This window comes from Sardina pilchardus, chromosome 23 (assembly GCF_963854185.1).
Source record: "Sardina pilchardus chromosome 23, fSarPil1.1, whole genome shotgun sequence".
In the NCBI taxonomy this organism is placed as follows: domain Eukaryota; kingdom Metazoa; phylum Chordata; class Actinopteri; order Clupeiformes; family Clupeidae; genus Sardina; species Sardina pilchardus.
In genome coordinates this window covers 26756873-26775827 of record NC_085016.1, presented here as the reverse complement: position 1 = coordinate 26775827, position 18955 = coordinate 26756873, and the positions used below count along the sequence as shown (strand labels likewise).

Below are 18955 nucleotides of genomic sequence, written 5' to 3'. Positions count from 1 at the left end.
GATGCTCATTGAGCTCAATGCAAATCAAACAGGCTAATAGGCCTACTGGAAAAAGCACCATGCCAATCTCTAGCTATGGTGAAGGGTATGTGATGATGTGGGGCTATTTTAATTTCAAAGGCCAAGGGAAATTTATCGGGATGCATAATATCCTAGATCCATGAAATAGCTGGCCTTTAAAAATAAAAATCTGCCTGCCCCTATGTTAACCCTATGTGTTAAATTCCCATAGGGTTACATAGGGGGTCAAATACTTCCTTCCCCTAGCATTTAAGGAAAACATTTATCTATTTACGATACATTCTTCAATCACAAAGAAAATTGGTGTCCTTGGCGGTTTGATTTGTACTAATTTTTTGAGTTAAGGCATTAAGATCAATTGTCAAATGATGATTTTATATTCCTGTTTTAGCAGGGTATCAAATACATGTGCTCCTCACTGTATGTATGCAATTGAATGGAAGCTGTCAATTCACAATGGTGTAGAGATGACAACTGCTGTAGATGAAATCCAAAATGGTGGTTCAGAAATAGGCTCACCAAGTGACTATATTTTCCTAATACTCCTCTTTAGCTTGCCTTTTAACCAATGAACTGCCACCTTTCTCTTCTATGCTTTGATTCCATCTAACCCCCTAATCAAACAGAAAGCTCTTCCTGTCTATTTTCCCCTTTGCTTTCTCTTTCATCCTCCTCTTCCTTTCCTCCTTTCTCTCTTTCTCCAAGTCTCTCTCTTTCCTTTCTTTTCCTCTTTTCTCTTTCTTTTCCCTCTTCTCTCCTCCCCTCTTCTCTCTCTGCTTCTCTCTTCTATCTCTCTTTCGCTCCTCTCTCTTTTCTGCTCATCTTCTCTCTGTCTCTGTTTCTCCTCTTTCTCCTCCCTCCTCTCTTTTCCTCTTCTCTCTCTCTCTCTCTCTCTGTCTCTGTAGCTGCTCCACCTGAACCCCAGTAACCAGGCCTTCATGCTGCAGCGTCCCTCAGCTCTGTTCTGGTGCGGTGGCGGTGTTGGAGTTGGTGGCGGCGTAGGTGTTGGCGTGGATGGCGTGGATGGCGGCGACTTCACAAGCCTCTCCTGCCTGGAGATCTGCTCCGTCACGCTCACCCCCGCCAGCTCCCCTGAGTCCAGCCAATCAGCCGGCCTGCTCACACCCCCGCCCTCCAAACCCGCCCAATCAAAGCCCCTCAGCGACCACAGTGTGCCACGCCCTCGCGTAATAACCAGCGCTTTGCTTTTCTTTACTCACCCACTGTTCAGCACTCTGTTTTCCTGCACAACTAATTTTCTCTGATAATGCACATTTAGAAGACACAATGGTCTTTTTTCCAACTGTCGTTTAGAAAAAAGAGTTTCCATTACCTAGGGTAGCTCACTGTAAAGACATACTGTACATCAAGAGAATGTAGGGTAAAGATAAGATTATTCAGCAAATATTTTTACTTACTAATAAATTGATGAATTTCAGATCCTAGTTCTCCAGTTCCTCACCAGCACCACTGATCCAGTCACAGCTCACTGTTCAGAATTTCCCAATTTGGTGACTCTTTTATGCAAAGCAAAATAGAAGAGCTGTAGATTATGATAAGCCACAGCAAATCAATCAGATTTCACGGCCACCAAATACAGCGTAACATCGCATGGCAGACAGCCAGATCCATTTATATTGCAGCAATAATCCTACTGTAATTTGTCCTATGCAGTTGGAAACCCATTTGGATAGACAGGTTTGTGTACTATGTTATACTGTACATCTTCAGCAGAAAATTAACCTTCTTATATGTGATCTTAACCCTAAAAAAGTGGTAAACTCAGAGCCCAGAACACACACACACACACACACACACACACACACACATACAGTACACACTCCACATTCTGCCTGCCGTTTTATAGTTGTAGATTCACATTCCTAAAAATGTCAAAAGTTTCATTAAACCCCAAGTTTAAAAAAGGGCTGAAATATTTCAAGTTTAATTTTGATTTGATTCAACACATTTTCTGGCATATTGATTATGAAAAATCCAAGAGTGGTGGTTAACGCGGCTGCATTATGTATAAAGGTCTTATCTCCGCTCCCCCACCAGAGTAGATCAAAGGCAGAGCCGGAGCCTTTCAACCCCGGCACTGCTACTTTACAACTAATTACTTATTCTGCTTTGAAGACTCCATCACTCACCAATGACACTTCAGCATGTAGAGGAGCTGACGCGTAAGAATCAGGATCAGGAGCCAATCAAATTCATAGATAACCTTTGAACTTTGACCTCCGCTCGTCTTCCCCTCCAGGCCGGGAGTATCCCCACGCGGGGGCGATCCACTGATGTCTTCGACATGGTGCCCTTCTCACCTGTGTCGCCCATGACCAAGATATTGGACAGCAACGGGGACACCCCACCTCCCTCCACTCCTCCTCCTCCTCCTCCAACTTGTCTACCACTTAAGGAGAGGAGTAAGTATATCTCTCTCTTGGGTACGTTGTGAGAATTTAAGCCTTTATTCATTCATTTAGTTGGTGCTTTTATCCTAAGCCACTCACAAAAAATAGGGAGCAGTCAAGGTACATTTTGAACACTAATACGACACTAATATATTTTTAATTAGTGTTGTAATGCTAATTCAATGCATTGTTAAATTATGTTAATGATGTTTGAAGGAAAAGAGAAAAAAAATCTACCACTAACCATTTTATCCTCTGTATTTTATACATTTGCATTAACTATAAGAAATATAAGTACTTCCTTGTATAAGGGTAGAAAAATAGTTCAAAGTCAAGGGATATAGATAGGGAGGTGGTGTAACTGGCAAAGAGAAAGGGCCCAGCATTTGAGCCTTGGGGTACCCCTGTGGGATAGTGAGATGTCGATTGCTGTCCCAGGCAAGATGCGTTGAGTGGATGCCCCATGGACTAGGATTCAAATGAGGACAGTTCTGTGCCTGTGATGCAGATGGTTGAGAGTATGAAAAGAAGGATGCAGTGGTTAACTGTGGAAGTAGATACAGTAGTTGATCAATTAGGATGAATACCAAGGACTGAGCTGTTGCTCTGCTTTCTTTTAAAGCTTCTGTCATAGACAACACAGTTGTTTTGGTTGAGTAGCCGCTAAGCCAGATTGATTAGGATCAAGTAGGTGACTGTATGCAGTGAGAGGAATTACGAGACCTGTTTGTAGAGCACCCTTTCCATAGATATCTTATATTATATATCCTATTATAACTGACTGATGTAGAATGATACTCGGTTAAAGTTATCACAGGGTTGATTGTGGATTCTCTCTCTCTCCCTCTCTCTCCCTCTCTCTCTCTTTCTCTCTCACTTCATTCTACCCATTTTCTCATTTAATGTCTGGTCCTCTCCTGTTTATCCACGTTGTTTTTACTCCTGAACATTCCCCCTTACTGTGTTGCTCAACCCTGATTCTTCTTTTTTCTTCTGTTTTAATCATATGTACACTGCTGTCTTCCTTTCCCATGTCCACATCTCTGTACCCATGCTTTCTACTGTCCTTTGAATTCTGAGCATCCCTTCTTCCCTCTCCTCCCCTCCTCTTCCTCCTTTCTTCTATCCTTCTCTTCTGTCTACTATTCTCTTGTCCGGCAGGAATAGACCTGTTTGGAGCTGAACCGTTTGACCCTTTCATCTGTGTACCCACAGACTACTCTCCGGACATACAATCCAAGCTGGACGAGATGCAGGTGAATACACACACACACACGCGCACACACACACACACACACACATGCACGCACGCACGCACGCATACACACACACACACACACACACACACACACACACACACACTAATACACTCTCATACACAAATACACAATCTCTCACACACACACACACACACACACACACACACTAATACACTCTCATACACAAATACACAATCTCTCACACACATGCCCACATACACCTACACACACTTTCTCACACACACACTCATGCACACGTGCACACATACATTACACACACACTCACAGGTAAAACAAAAGAGGTAAAACATTCCACCATGTACCAGCAAAAGTCAAGGAAAACTTAACCGAGGCTTATCCCAGTAAAACTCAAATGAAATATTCACCAGGCAGCTAAGGGAATCAATATTGAATTAAAGCACTTGCTGACATGTGATTGCGATTTATAACTTTTCATAGCTACAGAAAATGATACTTCAATAATGAATGGTTTAAAGAGCAGGCTAGCATAACTTCTCGTTTTGAATGTTCTCTGTGCTGTGACAAGATATGAATTTGAGTTGAAGCCATAATGTAGGTACATATTATTTATAGAGAGGGCTGTTTTGCCTTTGTTGTTTTGTGGATCCCTCATGAGCAATCAAACAGGAGCTGCATTGACATCCCCATGACAACAAACATTTCTCTCAGACATAAATGGCAAAGTGGTGAGAGGATGTGACTGACAATAACTTCAGACAGCTGCCTTAACTCTTCAACCAGGAGTAAAAAAGAAGCAATCAAATATATCAGGCTGCATTTTAGCGTTAAATTCAATTAGTTGTGCATTCTAATAGAGAGCTACATTTTTCTTGGTTCCTTCTATCATTGTTTTTGCCTGAGGTATTTTAGTATTCTAGTAACAACTATCATCTTTCTCCTCTCCTCTCCTCTCCTCTCTTCACGCTGCAGCGGCAAAGATGGTTTGTATGCTCGATTCTTCCTCTGAGACGCTTGTACCATGGCCGTCAGTCTCTCTTCCAGCTCAGTTCAGGGACTCTCAGATTGGGATTAGACTAGCAAAGGGCTTTTTTTTTCCTTCATGCATTTTTGCATTTCAATAATCTGTTCGATGATAAACTGCCTCTGAATTATTTATGTCGGCAGTTGAAAGGAAACAAACTTTTCCATCACACCCTCAAAAGTTGGGGGTGAACTGAACTGAGTTTGGTCTTGTGCTTCTGGATTCGCCATTTTTAAGATGAAAACTTATTTTGCTCCATTGTTTTGTTTTCACTGGCCCAGAAAGCATGCCCATGGCTGTAGTTATTTTATTTGTTCATTTTCATCAGCCTGGTTTCTGTCTCATAATGTCACTTTCGTGGAGACTCATTTTATTTCTTTGTAGGCTATCTTCATTCACTTTTGAAAAGCAGAATAACGTACTGTAAGCAAGTCATTGCTTTTAACTCTGGTAGACTGTTACATAAACTCTAAGTGCCCTGTCGAAGGATTGTCATGTGCAATGGCTTAAGCAGTGCATGTGAATGGCTGTGCTTTGTCATAGGAGGACGATTTATTTATGAAGAACAATATAAACCACTAAATGATTCTGGTTTGTTTGTTTGTTTGTTTGCTTTCTTTCTCACAGGAGGGGTTCAAAATGGGACTAACTCTGGAAGGCACAGTATTTTCAATGGATCCACTGGATAGTCGATGTTGATGTCAAAACAAACCTTTTTTCATGTAAATAGAATTGTAAGTTGTAAATGATTTGTAATGAGTTCTTGCTCCAATGTTAAATCAAGATTTTCAGTGTATTTCTATTTGCATTTTGCATTGTGTCAAAGAGATATACTGTTAAAGCCACATATGTGGAATTTCTTATTTTTGTAGGGTGAATTAAACAAGATGGACATCATATGTAGGGGTTTGAAGATTTAATTATGTAATGTCATATTATAGTTACATTTGTTAATTTGAATGAAAGAATGAAAATACCAACTGTTTAGAGGGCATTTTAATATAATGACAGAGTAAATCTATTTAATTTAGCTATTTCTTTACTTTAGAAATTTGCACATGGAAGAACTTGAAAATGTCTTCTGAGTTTATTCCACGGTCATCAGAATCTTGTACGTTGTAACCGGTGGTAATTGCATTCGCATTTTTGTTTTAATTTCAGAGTTTGTCAGAATTTCACTAAACCAAACACTGTTGCACATAAAGATCACATAGTGACATAATCTTTCACCTACAACTTATTTGCATGTCAACGTAAATCATCCCATGTACAAACTCACATTTGTCATCATTTAAAACACCCATTTACTCTGCTGAATGAAAAGGACCTTAAAAACATGCTCGTTTGCACTTCAAGGGTCGTGAATTTCCACATTTTCGTTTTAGGCCATTTAGCTTTCTATTTTTGTTAGCCTCTTTATCATCTCTACATGTTTATTGTACTGGTAACATAAGTGTTTGATTAATCAGTGTTTGATATTAACATCAGCATGTAGACCAAACCAGCACTTCCACCCTTTACCTAACCACTGTTCTTTTCACTCTCCTACATCCGTATCAAGAGAGGTGGAAGCCCCGCCATGTGCACTTACACAAAGGCTTAGAACTGCAAGTGTTATGTGTTTTTCTATGCTATTTGGAGAATAAATTGTAAACGTCTTCAGTCCTGAATGAGATGAGTCTATTTTGTGACTTGGCCTAATGTGATTGTACCCAACATGTGTTCTTGTATTCATACGTATGCATTCACTGAATAGGAGAATCTGCTCCTGAAGAATCACTTGCTTGGTTGAAGGCATTTCTAGACAAACGGAAATGCTTTTAGACCATTGGTTTTCATACAACCACAATGATGGAAGAGCTTTCGCTACACTGAGGACATTAGAAGTTGAACGATTGCTTTAATCAAATGTGGAGAAACAAACAAAACAAAATCACATTGGCCCACAGGATCTGAAACAGGATTACTTTAGAGACATCGTCAATTGTCAAACCAATGTAACTTGTTTAATTTGACACAGGCCTCCACATAATAGAACATAAAGGATGAGACTGATATTTTGAGCATCAATTGGAATGTCTTGAGATGTCCGGAGCACAAAAAAGAAAACCAATCGGGTGCTCAGTGCAGACACAAATAACCATTCATACTGGCCAGCCTGCACCTGCTTATCATGCGGTCATGACCATATTATGTTAAGTGATTACCACAACCCTCACCTACAGAGTCCACTGATGGCATGGGGAAACCTCATTAGGCTGCCGGCGATTAATCATCTCTCGAAACGCCCGTGTATTACCATAAATAACGTCCAGGGGTAGCATGCATAATGTCATACGTGAAGGAGCGCCATTTGAAATTTAATTTTCCGATCCATGAAGAGGTCAGAGCAGAGGATGAGAAGGGAAGTGAAATTGCATCAACAAACCACACAAACACAAGCCTTCCAGGGCCCTCTTTAATTCAGGTTAACCCACCCAATGCCCTGGGGCCCCACTGAAGAGCAGGGGCAAAACAAAAATATCAAATCAAAAATCTGAGCTTAGTTTTCATACAGCACCACCTTGAAAGAATTACAAGTAGGACAATAATGATTCATTCAACATAAATAACTAACATATCAAAACATTTAAAACTTATTGCATGTGGTAATTTGTTTGTTTTATTTCTAGTTAAAGAAAAGGGTGATTGCACATCATAAAAAGAAAAAAAAAATGTTATGGACAAGAGATCATGGTGACTTCTTTGCGTGGGTCAATAGGCCCGCTAAAAATGGCAAACAACCCAACCTGTAGGAATTATGATAAGTTCAACTTGAGAGGTAAAATACTGCTGTGGTTTTAAAAAAATATTCTCAACAGGGCTCCATGGTATTCCTGTCCCATTACAAATATGGTGTTTAGTGATGTCTATCTGAGAAGATAGACAGAAATACTATACTTGTATACAGAAATAAATACTTGTCTTGGGCAAGGAAGTCTGTGTTTGTCAGCCAGGCTGCTGTTTTCCATCCGCAGATAAGTTCATGGATCCCTTGGTGTTCCGAGCCAAGGAAAGGTAGTGTTAGCGTGTTGTCCTCGGGCTTATGAGAAGCACACTGGGCCAATATCAATTCCAAACTCCTGATCAGCTCTGCCCACATCCACCGCTGCCAAGTCCACGATGGGCAGTCTGGTGGGTTTCTGAGTCCGGTACTCAAAAACAGTCTTGCCCCAGTCACTGGGAGCACCCTGCAGAGGCAAACAGACAAACGAAGAATTCATGTTAACAGTGTGTTGTGTTTGTGTTTTGGAAAATATCCGAAGTAAGGCACATGTTTGGAGTGCAAAACAATGCATATTCTTTTCACTCTCTGGTTTCAAATAATCTGCTCAGTTTCAAACTAAAAATTATTCAAAAGCAGTGCTGGAATACTCATGTAATTATATATAACAACAACCACCACCCCATAGTTAGGTTGTTTGAATAACAACTATTATGATTATTATTATTATTATTAGTCTGTCATTACTGCCATCATTCCTACAGTACTTGTACATGAAGTGGTAAGACTCAGCTCAGTGTGATGTGAAACATGACCCAATATTTTTCAAAGCTGTTCAATTCTCAGTTCAATTTTGGATTAAAACACACAGCCTCAGGTTGTCCTTAGTCTGTCGTAGCCGTCAGTTTGGAAAAGCCTGCGATGCACAAGTAGACCATGACATACTAGATAACCATTTGAGAGATGGGGTATACTCTCACATGCTATGCAGAGGGCTGCAGTGTTTCAACATGTAGTCGCTCCTTAGCTCAATAAGCTGTTCTTGCATTTCTAAAGAGATGTTTTGTACGTTGTTTTCACTAGGGTGCAACTCTGTGCTACTCTGTGCATACTGTATTAATAGACTTCACATTGAAAGAATGTGATGTGAATAATGAAACAGAAGATGCTTATGCGCGGTAGGCTATGGGTGATTGCACCATAATAGCATTGCTGAGACCATAAACAAGTGTGAGAAATGGTGATAACGATTGGCTCAGAATCTAGAGATTAAATAACTTGTGATACTTATTGGACAAGTGGGGATCTCATGGCTGAGCTCAGCTGGGGGAGAACGAGACAGAATAATTATGTGCGTTTACTGTTGGAGTGTTTGGAAAATAGTGTTTAAAAATGGCTGACTAAAAATGTAGCCTAATGTACTCTTGTTTAGGAGGGAAGTGAGGAACTCTTGAAGGCTGCTGTTAACACTTAAGGATGCACCTGCAATCTGCCACCTGGAACCATACACAAATCATATGGTAGCCTGATTAAGTTTTACAGCTGAAGACAGTGTGTCTGTTATTGTTGGTGCAACTGTAGGCTAATTCATGTCCGTTGTATTTTGTGAGTGCGAAGTTGATTTTGTTTTTGCCGACTGATTTAACACTACACTTGCAATGTTTCAGCGCACCCCCAGTTCAAGAACCACTTCCTTAGACTGAATGAAGTAAACCAACACAAATGGTGTGTAAAACCTTGCCATGCCTTTTCTGATTCAAGTTCTACAAGCTACAACAGTTAAAAAAACATTTCAAACCACACCACACACTTGCATGATTGTGTCTCTTGTCCTAAATGAAATATCAAAACAAAAGGAGACAACGTACGGAGCAGCCGTCTTCGCTGACGGTGTACTTCATTCGGCTGTTGCCGTAGGCGCGGATGTCCACTCCGTCGGCTCCCTTCAAGATGGCCGCCTTCTTCAGGTTGCCGGCACTGTCGTCCTTGTAGATCACGCCGTTGCGGCAGTGGAAGGTGAGCGTCTGGGAGGCCTCTTTGGACAGCAGGCGGACGAAGGTCAGCTGGACAGCCGCCGAATTACGAGAGGCATCCTCATTCCCATAGGTAAACTGGAAAGACATTCAGAGCAATCCCACATTAGCGTTTTACACACCTGTGTAGGAAATGTCTTGAACAAAAATGAGTTACCAAGTTTTTAAATTCAGGGCTCGGGGCAGCTGTGGCCTATTGGTTAGGGCTTCCCTGCTTGTAACTGAAGGGTTGCCAGTTGGATCCCCGACCAGTAAGAAAAATGTGGGTGGGGGACGTGGTTGAGCACTGCTCTCCCATACCCACACCCACGGCTGAGGTGCCCTTGAGCAACACCGAACCCCTCACTGCTCCCCGAGCGCCACTGTATGAAGGCAGCTCACTGCTCCGGGTTAGTGTGTACTGTACTTCACCTCACTGTGTGTTCACTGTGTGCTGTGTGCGTTCACTAATTCACACTAAATGCAGAGACCAAATTCCTTGTCTACGCAAGCATACTTGGCCGAGAAGCCTGATTTACATTTTTACATTTACAAATTGAGCACTGAGTGAGCAAGTATTTTTTTAAATTAAGGTTTAAAACAGGTTTTATATGGAGGGAGGGCAATCATGGCCAAAGGCATCTTTTCCATAAATAAAATAGCATCTGCAGTAGGGCACAGCTGGTCCCAATCTGATGTGGATTTTAATCCATTCAAGAGAGTCAACTGTAATGTCAGAAAAAAATAATTTGCTGATGAGGACTCCGACTCCAGAGGCTCCTTGTTTTAAGGAGTGATTTATGGAATTGAGAAGAGTGATCTCTAACGTGCAGCTCTTCTATAGACAGACTGGCCAATGAGAGGATGTCAAAGTGTTACCACATATTGTCAGAATAGACAATGTGCACGGTGCTTTTTAAGTACTATTATAAGGACTTTTTTCTGTCATGTTTTCTTTCTTTCTCTCTCTCTGTTTTCACTGTTCTGAATGCATGTGTATCGCTAGATTGTATTGTCATTCACAATGCTTGGTGTGTGTTACAGCACAAAAAGTTTCAATCAACCATAAGTCATAAAACAGAAAAAATAATTTGAAAGGCCAGTGAAGATCAGTATTTGCACATACGCGAGTTCCTCCATTCATGTTGCCTCCGAACCAGATGGGCTTTGAGTGGTTAGAGCTAGACGACCACCAGGCCTTGCGTGGGATGCTGGCGGGGTGGGCAGAGATGCAGGTCTCACCGGTCTCCATGTTGCAGTGCACCTTGATGGCATCATTCAGACTGCCCTCATTTGGATCAATCCAGTACTCACCTACCAAAAGAAAAACATCCACAATAAACATCAACAAAAAGGTATTAGTTTTACTTTTAAGGTTTACTTGAATCTGACACCATTAACAGACCGAAGATGTAAACTGTGAGAGGTTTAACACTTCAATAGAATTACTGTGTTTCTTATTCTGACTGAACAATGTGCTTCAAATGAAAGAGCACTGGAACAATACCCATGTAAGCCCCTTCCTTGAAACCCTATTAACACCCGATCACAGGGAAAGTCATTTACCAGGTAATACCTGCTTCTGCTGGGGTATAAATAGGCTTTTCTACCACAGAGAGGCTTTCTATTTCCACAGTCTAAGATTAAACCCATTCAACCTGGTTCCACTCAGTTGCCTGATCAAACCTTTCCCTCCCCTTTAACATATTAAATTCTTCAACAGTCATCTGTCACCCCCAACTTAACCCCCCCATCCTCCCCCAACCTCCCCCACACACACACAAACACAAATACACACACACACACACACACACACACACACTAGAAACCCCATTCTATCTATCATGCCCCCACCACCACAGCATGACTCTCCTCCCGTTGCTCTTCTTATGAGGGTAGCTCAGCACTTGAGGTTCTACTCATAAATCCTCTGATCAACCCCCCACCACCACCACACACACACACACACACACACACACACACACACACACACCCCACCCATGCGCACACACCCCTTTAGTAGTTTACTGTGAAGTCACCACCCCATCTCCATTAGAAATCCCATCCCATCCATCACCCCCTCCATCGCCCCCCACTCTGAGAGACAGCCCTGTGCTCCACCCACCGCTCCTCTTGTCGGGGTAGCAGCGCTTGAGGTCGTCGCAGGTGCGTGCCGGGTGCATGCGGGTGCCGTCAGGGCTCTTCATGCTGTCCAGCTGGCTGCTCAGGGCCTTGAGGGAGATGTGGATGCCCGTGTTGGCACGGACCTTGGCCGCACTCTTGGTGGCGCCGTTGATGGCGTTGCTGATGGGGTTCGCCTCGTCCTTAATGACATCGGGACGCGAATCGGCCTTCGGGTCGACGGCTGCCGCGTCGGAGAACTCGACGTTGAGGAGTGGGGAGCCCGCGTCCTCACCCTCGTAGTCGGGGAACGTATCGGCGAAGAGCTCATCCACAACACCAGTGGGGGGACCAGCAGGGCCAGGGAGACCAGGGGGACCAGGCTCTCCTGGGGGTCCCTTAGGACCAAAGGAGGGGACAGAGACTTCAATTCACCAGCTCTGAATGTTTACAAGAGCATTACACTTACCGCACACTAAATTCATCTGCATTGAACCAGATGAATATTTACAGAAAAGTGAGAGAGTGCCACAAACGTAACAGAACTCTCGCTATTCAGTAAAGCAGAGACAGACCAAAGGGCTCACCTCGGGTCCAATTTCACCATATTCTCCCCGGGTTCCAGGAGGACCATTAGGTCCAGGCACGCCCTGATCTCCTTCCTTTCCTTGGGGTCCAACCGGGCCTTGGCCTCCCTACATAAAACAGCACTCATTTTAGAATGACAAACAATCACTCTGATTATATTCCATGATCTTATAATACAGTTCTAGCAAAGATTTCTGATTACAATCTAATCTCATCTAATCTATATTATAGTCTAATCTATGGAATGGTGACGTCACCAGGTAGCACTCACCCTTGAGCCACTGGGTCCGACGATTCCACGACGACCAGCATCTCCACTTTGACCCTAAAAATAGAATCAAACAGAAAGCTGTTGGTTGGCAGACTCTGGCAAGACTCACTGATACTGAAAGGACTTTCAAGAGCGTAAGCCCCATTTCAGAGAAAAGGGTGATGCACTGACACTTGATTCTGTATTGAACACCAAAACATTGAAGTCTACAGTTCTTTTTTTACACAGCCATATAACAAGGGCACTGAGCTACAGTTACATAGCGCAGTGCTGTTAGACTTACGTCGATTCCAGGGAGGCCTTGGAGTCCGGTGAACCCTCGGTGACCCTTCTGACCTCTCTCTCCTTTGTCTCCTCTCTCGCCCTTATCGCCTTGTGGCCCTTGAGGCCCCTGGATCCCACACAACACAACACAACACCATGACATCACACAGAGCCTGAGCTACTGAGGTACAGTGGAGATCAGCACGCAGTGGTTCACTTTACAGCAGTTTTGGCCTCAGGCAGCCAACCTGTATCCACACACACGCACGCATACACACACAAACCCAAACACACACGTACGCACGCACGTACGCACGCACGCACGCACGCACGCACGCACGCACGCACGCACGCACGCACGCACGCACGCACGCACGCACGCACAAACACAAACTCACACGCACACGCACACGCACACGCACACGCACACGCACACGCACGCACGCACGCACGCACGCACAAGCACAAGCACACACAGTCTAACAGGTGTGAGATCAGGCCAATGGGAGATTTGATCAATGGGTGAAAGGTTTGCTGTTCAGGTTTACTCTGTTTACTGTTCAGATAAATCATGTTCCATTGACATATGAATATGCAATGACATATAGTATGAAGTTACGTGCATCGTACATAAGAAATTCTATACCAGAGGCGTCTTAATCTTACCGTCTTTCCACGAGGACCAGCTGGACCACCTGGGCCAGGAGGACCTCTTGACCCCTGTCACAAAACACACAACACAAAACACATCTCTGAGTTTCAGCAGAGATACATAGGCTCACTTGTTTGTCTTGGCACTTATTTGCAAACAGTTCCTTGGCTGGAGCCAGGTTGTTAGTGGTGATTACAGTGTGTAAGGGGAAATGTATAAGCTACTCTCTGCTGGTATGTATAGATAAATAGATCCCAACAAGACGAACAGGACACCAACATGCAGTAGAGGGAAAAGTCTGTCTCATTTTTTAGGAAAGGTACAATAAGCTTGTATTAGCTTGTATTTATTCATAAACTTGTATTTATACAATGACTGAATGAGTGTTGGACAGCAGAATCAGGATCAAAAGACATTGATATCAATATTGATGGCTGGGGTGGTATTTGTGACAAATAAATCAATTGTGCTATTGCTGAGGAATGCAGCTCTAGCTAAGGTTTCCTGTTTCTGGCAGATGACTCGGAGGGGTCTGCACAGCCTCACCTGTTGTCCTCTCTTTCCTGCGTTTCCAGGTGTGCCTACGGGGCCTGTGGTTCCAGCAGCACCCTGAGCTCCCGCCAGTCCTTCGGGACCAGGGTTTCCTCTGTCACCCTACAAAACAAACAAACAGACAAATAAACAAATCACTGAAGCCATATGGAGGAAATGTAAACATCATTACCATCTGACTCTGTTTACAATCCTAAGCCATGTTATTCCATTGAGGGAAAAGTCTTTCATTGGCTGTCAAGTTCTGTTTTCGGCATTCTAATATGGCATAGCTACAAAGGACTGAGGCCACACATGGGTATCATAAATATTTTGTCTGAAAATTCCTTCAAGAAGGACTGACAAGAAATTACGAGGACACATCCATAAAGGTAATCATGAGCTCTATGGAAGGCTTTGTTCGTATTTGAACAAATAAAATGGACTATATACTACACAAACCAACAATAATACCAAAAGGAATACATCAGAGTCCCATGACAGTTTTTCTTGCAGCAAACTCTGTAAGTTATTGAAGCACTAAAGAGAATTCACCACTGGCGACATAAAGGACAGGCAAAGGGGGAAACCATTTTTTCTGTTTTTAATCCCAAAGTTGCACTACAGTGATTTCCTTACCCTGCTTCCAATAATACCATCTTTTCCTGGAATTCCATCAGGTCCTGAAAGACCCTATAATGACCGAGAAAACACACATATGAACGAATGTAACTGTAATTAAGTAAAAGGTGTTACTATATTTCGGGCTGTATAACCCTATAACAACAATCTTAATGTGCATATGTTAATGCAGATCTTAATCAGTGACTAAAGATATAGGCTGAGCAGCTAAATATCGACACCAGTGTTCACAGTCACAGTGACGTCCTGTACCTCTGGACCTGCTTCTCCACGAGGTCCAGTCTGGCCCGGCAATCCTGAAATCCCTGGAGGTCCTTTCGTTCCAGAACCACCCGATGGGCCTACCTTTCCTGGAGCACCCTGGAGGCACATAAAACACGGTCATATTGCTGCGAGTGTTTTTCAGCCCATACAATGACTGCGCTAGCTGCAAAAGGGCATGTTGAATTAGCTGTTTCAGCAATAGCCCTCCCCTGTCAAAACAGAATGGTAAATAACACGGTGGGAGCTCATTTGGCAGCCATTGTGTTTTGGGGGCATTTTTCTTCTGGAAAACCATTGTTAGGAAAGTAGCAGAGACATTTGGTACCACAAGACCTTGATAAATGTAATACAAAATAAAACCCTCTGAAACTTTCCTCGAACTGACATTTTAAGATATTATTACTGCAATCTGCAATCACAGCTAGAGGCAACCACCGGATATTATACGCAATATTCATCTTCTGTGAGAATTGAAAAGATCAGTTTAATCCATTTATGGGGCTTTCATATTTTCACTTATCTAGTCTAGATACAGAATAATGCCCCATATTAGCATTAAGCATGGCACATTCTATATTTGCAAACTAATACAAATGGTTAAAAGATAATGTAAACATTTAGAAATAAAGGCCAGTATAAAATAATAAAAACTATTCATACATTTAATTACAGATTATTTTGTGCATAATCTGTCATATAAACATTATATATACACAAATACAATGTCATATACAGTATGTGTATATAGATCCTCAGGAGTGACCTCAGAAGGACCCATGAGCAGGAATATTGAGACTCACAGCGGGACCAGCGAGGCCCATCATGCCCCTCTCTCCCCTCATGCCAGGCAGACCGACCAGTCCTCTCATGCCCGTGGTGCCAGCGGGGCCTGGAGGCCCAACGGGACCCTGCGGAGGAAGAGAGGGAGCAAGGGAGGAGGAGAGGGAACAGGGGAGGTAGAGAGGGAATGAGGGAGGGAGGAAGAAAGGGAATTCTGTTTATGTAAATAAATAAAGTCTAAATGTAAATATCAATGTGGTAATAATACTAGAGACTGTCAGGAACCAAATGAATGAAGGTGACTTTAAGCCTTTGCTCTGTGCCACTGTGTTTTGGCTGCCTAACACTAGGAACAGGAGCAGGGAGTCGGTAAGCAAAGTCTCTATTAAAACTGCCAATTACACCCTTAATGATCCCTAACATGCCTAATTAGTGAACCAGTAAACTATCGGCAAATGTGTGACAGTGAGTGAATGTAAAATCAATACAACTCTATGGCTGTTTTATGTTCTCATCTAGATCATTACTGTGTCAACAGAATAAGACTAGACAGGATTCAATCCGCCTATGTTAACATTAACAAAACTGTTTTCTCACCCACACAGATGACTCATCATATACTGTAGTATCTGAATTGGATCCAAGGGACCAGGTCATCCTATTAGTCTTTTATGGTTTTATAATCATTTCAATATTCATCTCCCTCCAGTTTTACCTGTAGTCCATCCTCTCCAGCGTCTCCCTTGTCTCCAGGGTTACCAGCAGGGCCTGGGGCTCCGCGCTCTCCCACACGTCCAACGGGACCCTTGTCTCCGTAGATGCCCTTCGATCCCGCCTTACCAGGCTTGCCTATCAGCCCGGCCTCTCCAGTCGCCCCCTAGAGAGAGCAGAACAGCACTGTTAAGGTTAAGGCCTAATGACTCCACACTGATAACACAACCGTGTGGCACACATATGACTGCACATCAGCATACTTAACGTGGGTTAATTAATTCAGACAAGGGGAAGGGTGAGTTGCCTAAATCCCCACTTAATGTCAGGAAATAGGATTGGCAAAGGTGGACATTTTACATTAATAACTCAAATCTAAATACTCACCGCACCACCGGCTGTTCCAACTCCACCAGGGGATCCAGGGAAACCACTTGAACCCTGAGTGGAGAAAGGGAAATGCAAAAGTCAGACTTCCTGTGGAAACACTAAAGCGTTGTTTGAGAGTGACCTCTGTGTGGAGAGCTGGACTCACCGTAGCACCTTGTGTTCCTCTAGCACCCTTCAGTCCACCCACTCCAATTAGCCCCTGGAAACAAATCAACACAGAATTCAGGCAAAAATCCTCAGTCTTCACAGACATAATTAGCTAAAATTCTGGTAACACATTTTGGCAAGGTTGCAGTGCATGTGACCTCATGAAAACTCACAACAACAAAAAAGATCTTTCTTTTACATATTCTATCAAAGTAAAATCAACATAAGAGCAATCATAATGATGAGCTGCTCCTTTAATGGACAAGCCCACACACAAGTACATAACCCACACCAAACTGTGTGTCCAAACTCACCCGAGAACCAGGCTTTCCAGCCATACCCTGAGGTCCCACAGACCCTGCCTCTCCCTTGGCTCCAGGATCGCCTGGTTCACCTTTGACCCCTGGCTGACCATCAGGTCCCTGTCAAAGAGATAGTCGCCATTATTATAGTGCTTCTTTAATTTCATTTTCTATTTTATTGATTCATTTGATAGGGATCATGCATATACATGAACATTGTATAAGAAACACCACGTAAATACAGCAGAAATAGTAAAAATATCTACTTTTTATCTGCAGTCCCTAAGCAGGTAACTATCTTTGAGCTTGCATCATGCCCTTGAATGCTGAATTTGGATCTTTTTGCTTTGACTGACATAAGCTATGTCAACATGTACTGTTGAATTTAAAACCCACATGTTGACATAACTCAGTCAACAAGATGATTTGTGTTGGTTAAACTGAGTTTGCAGATCTTTTTTTTGAATAGTGCATCATCAGTCTTACTCACCGGAGTTCCAGCAAATCCAACAGGCCCAGTAGGCCCTGGCTCACCAGGAGATCCCTAAAACAAGATATAACAAGTTATATAAAGGCTTTGTGTCTAGACTGTGGTACTTCGCTAATACACCACTGTTGAGGGCGTTCATGCTATGCAGCTTTAGTTTGAGATTTAGAGACTTAGTGCCAGCAAGTGGAAAGTCTGAAACGGGTAAGAAAGAAAAACATTAACACTGAACCAAGTTAAAATTGTTATCTCCACCAAGAAGACTTTGATAGTTTGCTTCTCTTACTGTCTGTCTGTCTGCAGGATTACACAAAAACTGCCAGACCTATTCTCATGACATTTGGTGGAGGGCTGTTGGCTAGCATGGGCCACAGAAGAACCCATGAAATTCTGGAGAGTATCCAAGTCATAGGTCCGGTCCATAAATTTTCACTCTCATCAATATTGCGAGATACAACTTTGGTCCTTGGCAGATGTCTGCACTCTCTAGTTATATACTGCAAAGGGGTTTTTTATGATTGATGAAAACTTTCTTAGAAGACTTTGGAAGATGTCCATCAGAATTTTGGACATTTGAGGTTTACTGTCTTAACAGAAATTCAGTTCTATGAGTTTCTCCAGCTTTCACTGAAAGCCAAAAAATAAATAAATGAACAAATAAATAATACCCAAGTCTGGACAAGAAAATTGAACACAACACAACATAACACCACAACACAAACACAAAACAACACAAAATAAAACAACAAAAACAAAGTACTACAACACAAAACAAACACAAACAAAATACAACACAACACAACAAACACAACACAAATCTACTCACAGCCACAGCTCTGGCACCTGGGTTTCCTGGAGGACCTTTGGGTCCAGACTCGCCCTATGTGACACAACACGGGATTAAATAACACCACAAGACACGAAAAATCACCATTCATAATGTCAACGTCAACGTCAATTTATTAACAGAGCACATTTTACAACAGTGGCAGATGGCCACAGTCATATTTCATAAGGATGCACGCTTCTGACTGAAGAACGTTCAGCTCTCTCACCTTCTCTCCACTTGGCCCAGATGGGCCTATCGGTCCCAGCAGACCTGGCAATCCCTACAAGAGACGGATCCCATCAATGTCAAACACATTACAACGGTAATGCAAAGGTAAGATAAGGGCTCTTCGGGTGCTTTAAAGAACCATGCAGGCTTTAAAGAACCCTTAGGGGTTCCTTAGATGTACCCTTCAAAATGGTTTAAAGAACTATTTAGGGGTGCCATGAAGATTGGGGTGCCATTAACTGTTTTTGGTTCTATATAGCACCTTTTTTCTAGGGGTG

General features: G+C 42.7%; 2 protein-coding genes across 7 annotated transcripts in view; one reads left to right on the top strand and one right to left on the bottom strand.

Moving 5' to 3' along the window:
* Window positions 1–6364, top strand: part of gulp1b (GULP PTB domain containing engulfment adaptor 1b) — a 58035-nt gene extending 51671 nt beyond the window's left edge. For 2 of the 6 annotated variants that reach the window (XM_062528301.1, XM_062528304.1), the window contains exons 9-12: window positions 927–1208; window positions 2282–2465; window positions 3594–3688; window positions 5322–6364. In XM_062528301.1, the coding sequence (XP_062384285.1) occupies window positions 927–1208; window positions 2282–2465; window positions 3594–3688; window positions 5322–5393 (633 nt within the window). In that variant the 3' untranslated portion in view covers window positions 5394–6364. Of the gene's footprint in view, window positions 1–926; window positions 1209–2281; window positions 2466–3593; window positions 3689–4642; window positions 4654–5321 lie in introns of all 6 variants that reach the window. The other 4 variants (XM_062528303.1, XM_062528302.1, XM_062528307.1 and 1 more) reach the window with 4 other exon arrangements.
* Window positions 6365–6593: 229 nt separating this feature from the next.
* Window positions 6594–18955, bottom strand: part of col5a2b (collagen, type V, alpha 2b) — a 31977-nt gene continuing 19615 nt past the window's right edge. The window contains exons 36-54 of the mRNA XM_062527584.1: window positions 18676–18729; window positions 18447–18500; window positions 17624–17677; window positions 17146–17253; window positions 16830–16883; window positions 16682–16735; window positions 16299–16460; window positions 15604–15711; window positions 14792–14899; window positions 14537–14590; window positions 13913–14020; window positions 13381–13434; window positions 12734–12841; window positions 12451–12504; window positions 12179–12286; window positions 11596–11989; window positions 10597–10784; window positions 9327–9569; window positions 6594–7924 (exon numbers count right to left, since the gene is read on the bottom strand). Coding sequence (XP_062383568.1) covers window positions 7778–7924; window positions 9327–9569; window positions 10597–10784; window positions 11596–11989; window positions 12179–12286; window positions 12451–12504; window positions 12734–12841; window positions 13381–13434; window positions 13913–14020; window positions 14537–14590; window positions 14792–14899; window positions 15604–15711; window positions 16299–16460; window positions 16682–16735; window positions 16830–16883; window positions 17146–17253; window positions 17624–17677; window positions 18447–18500; window positions 18676–18729 — 2214 coding nt within the window. The 3' untranslated portion in view covers window positions 6594–7777. The remainder of the gene's footprint in view (window positions 7925–9326; window positions 9570–10596; window positions 10785–11595; window positions 11990–12178; window positions 12287–12450; window positions 12505–12733; window positions 12842–13380; window positions 13435–13912; window positions 14021–14536; window positions 14591–14791; window positions 14900–15603; window positions 15712–16298; window positions 16461–16681; window positions 16736–16829; window positions 16884–17145; window positions 17254–17623; window positions 17678–18446; window positions 18501–18675; window positions 18730–18955) is intronic.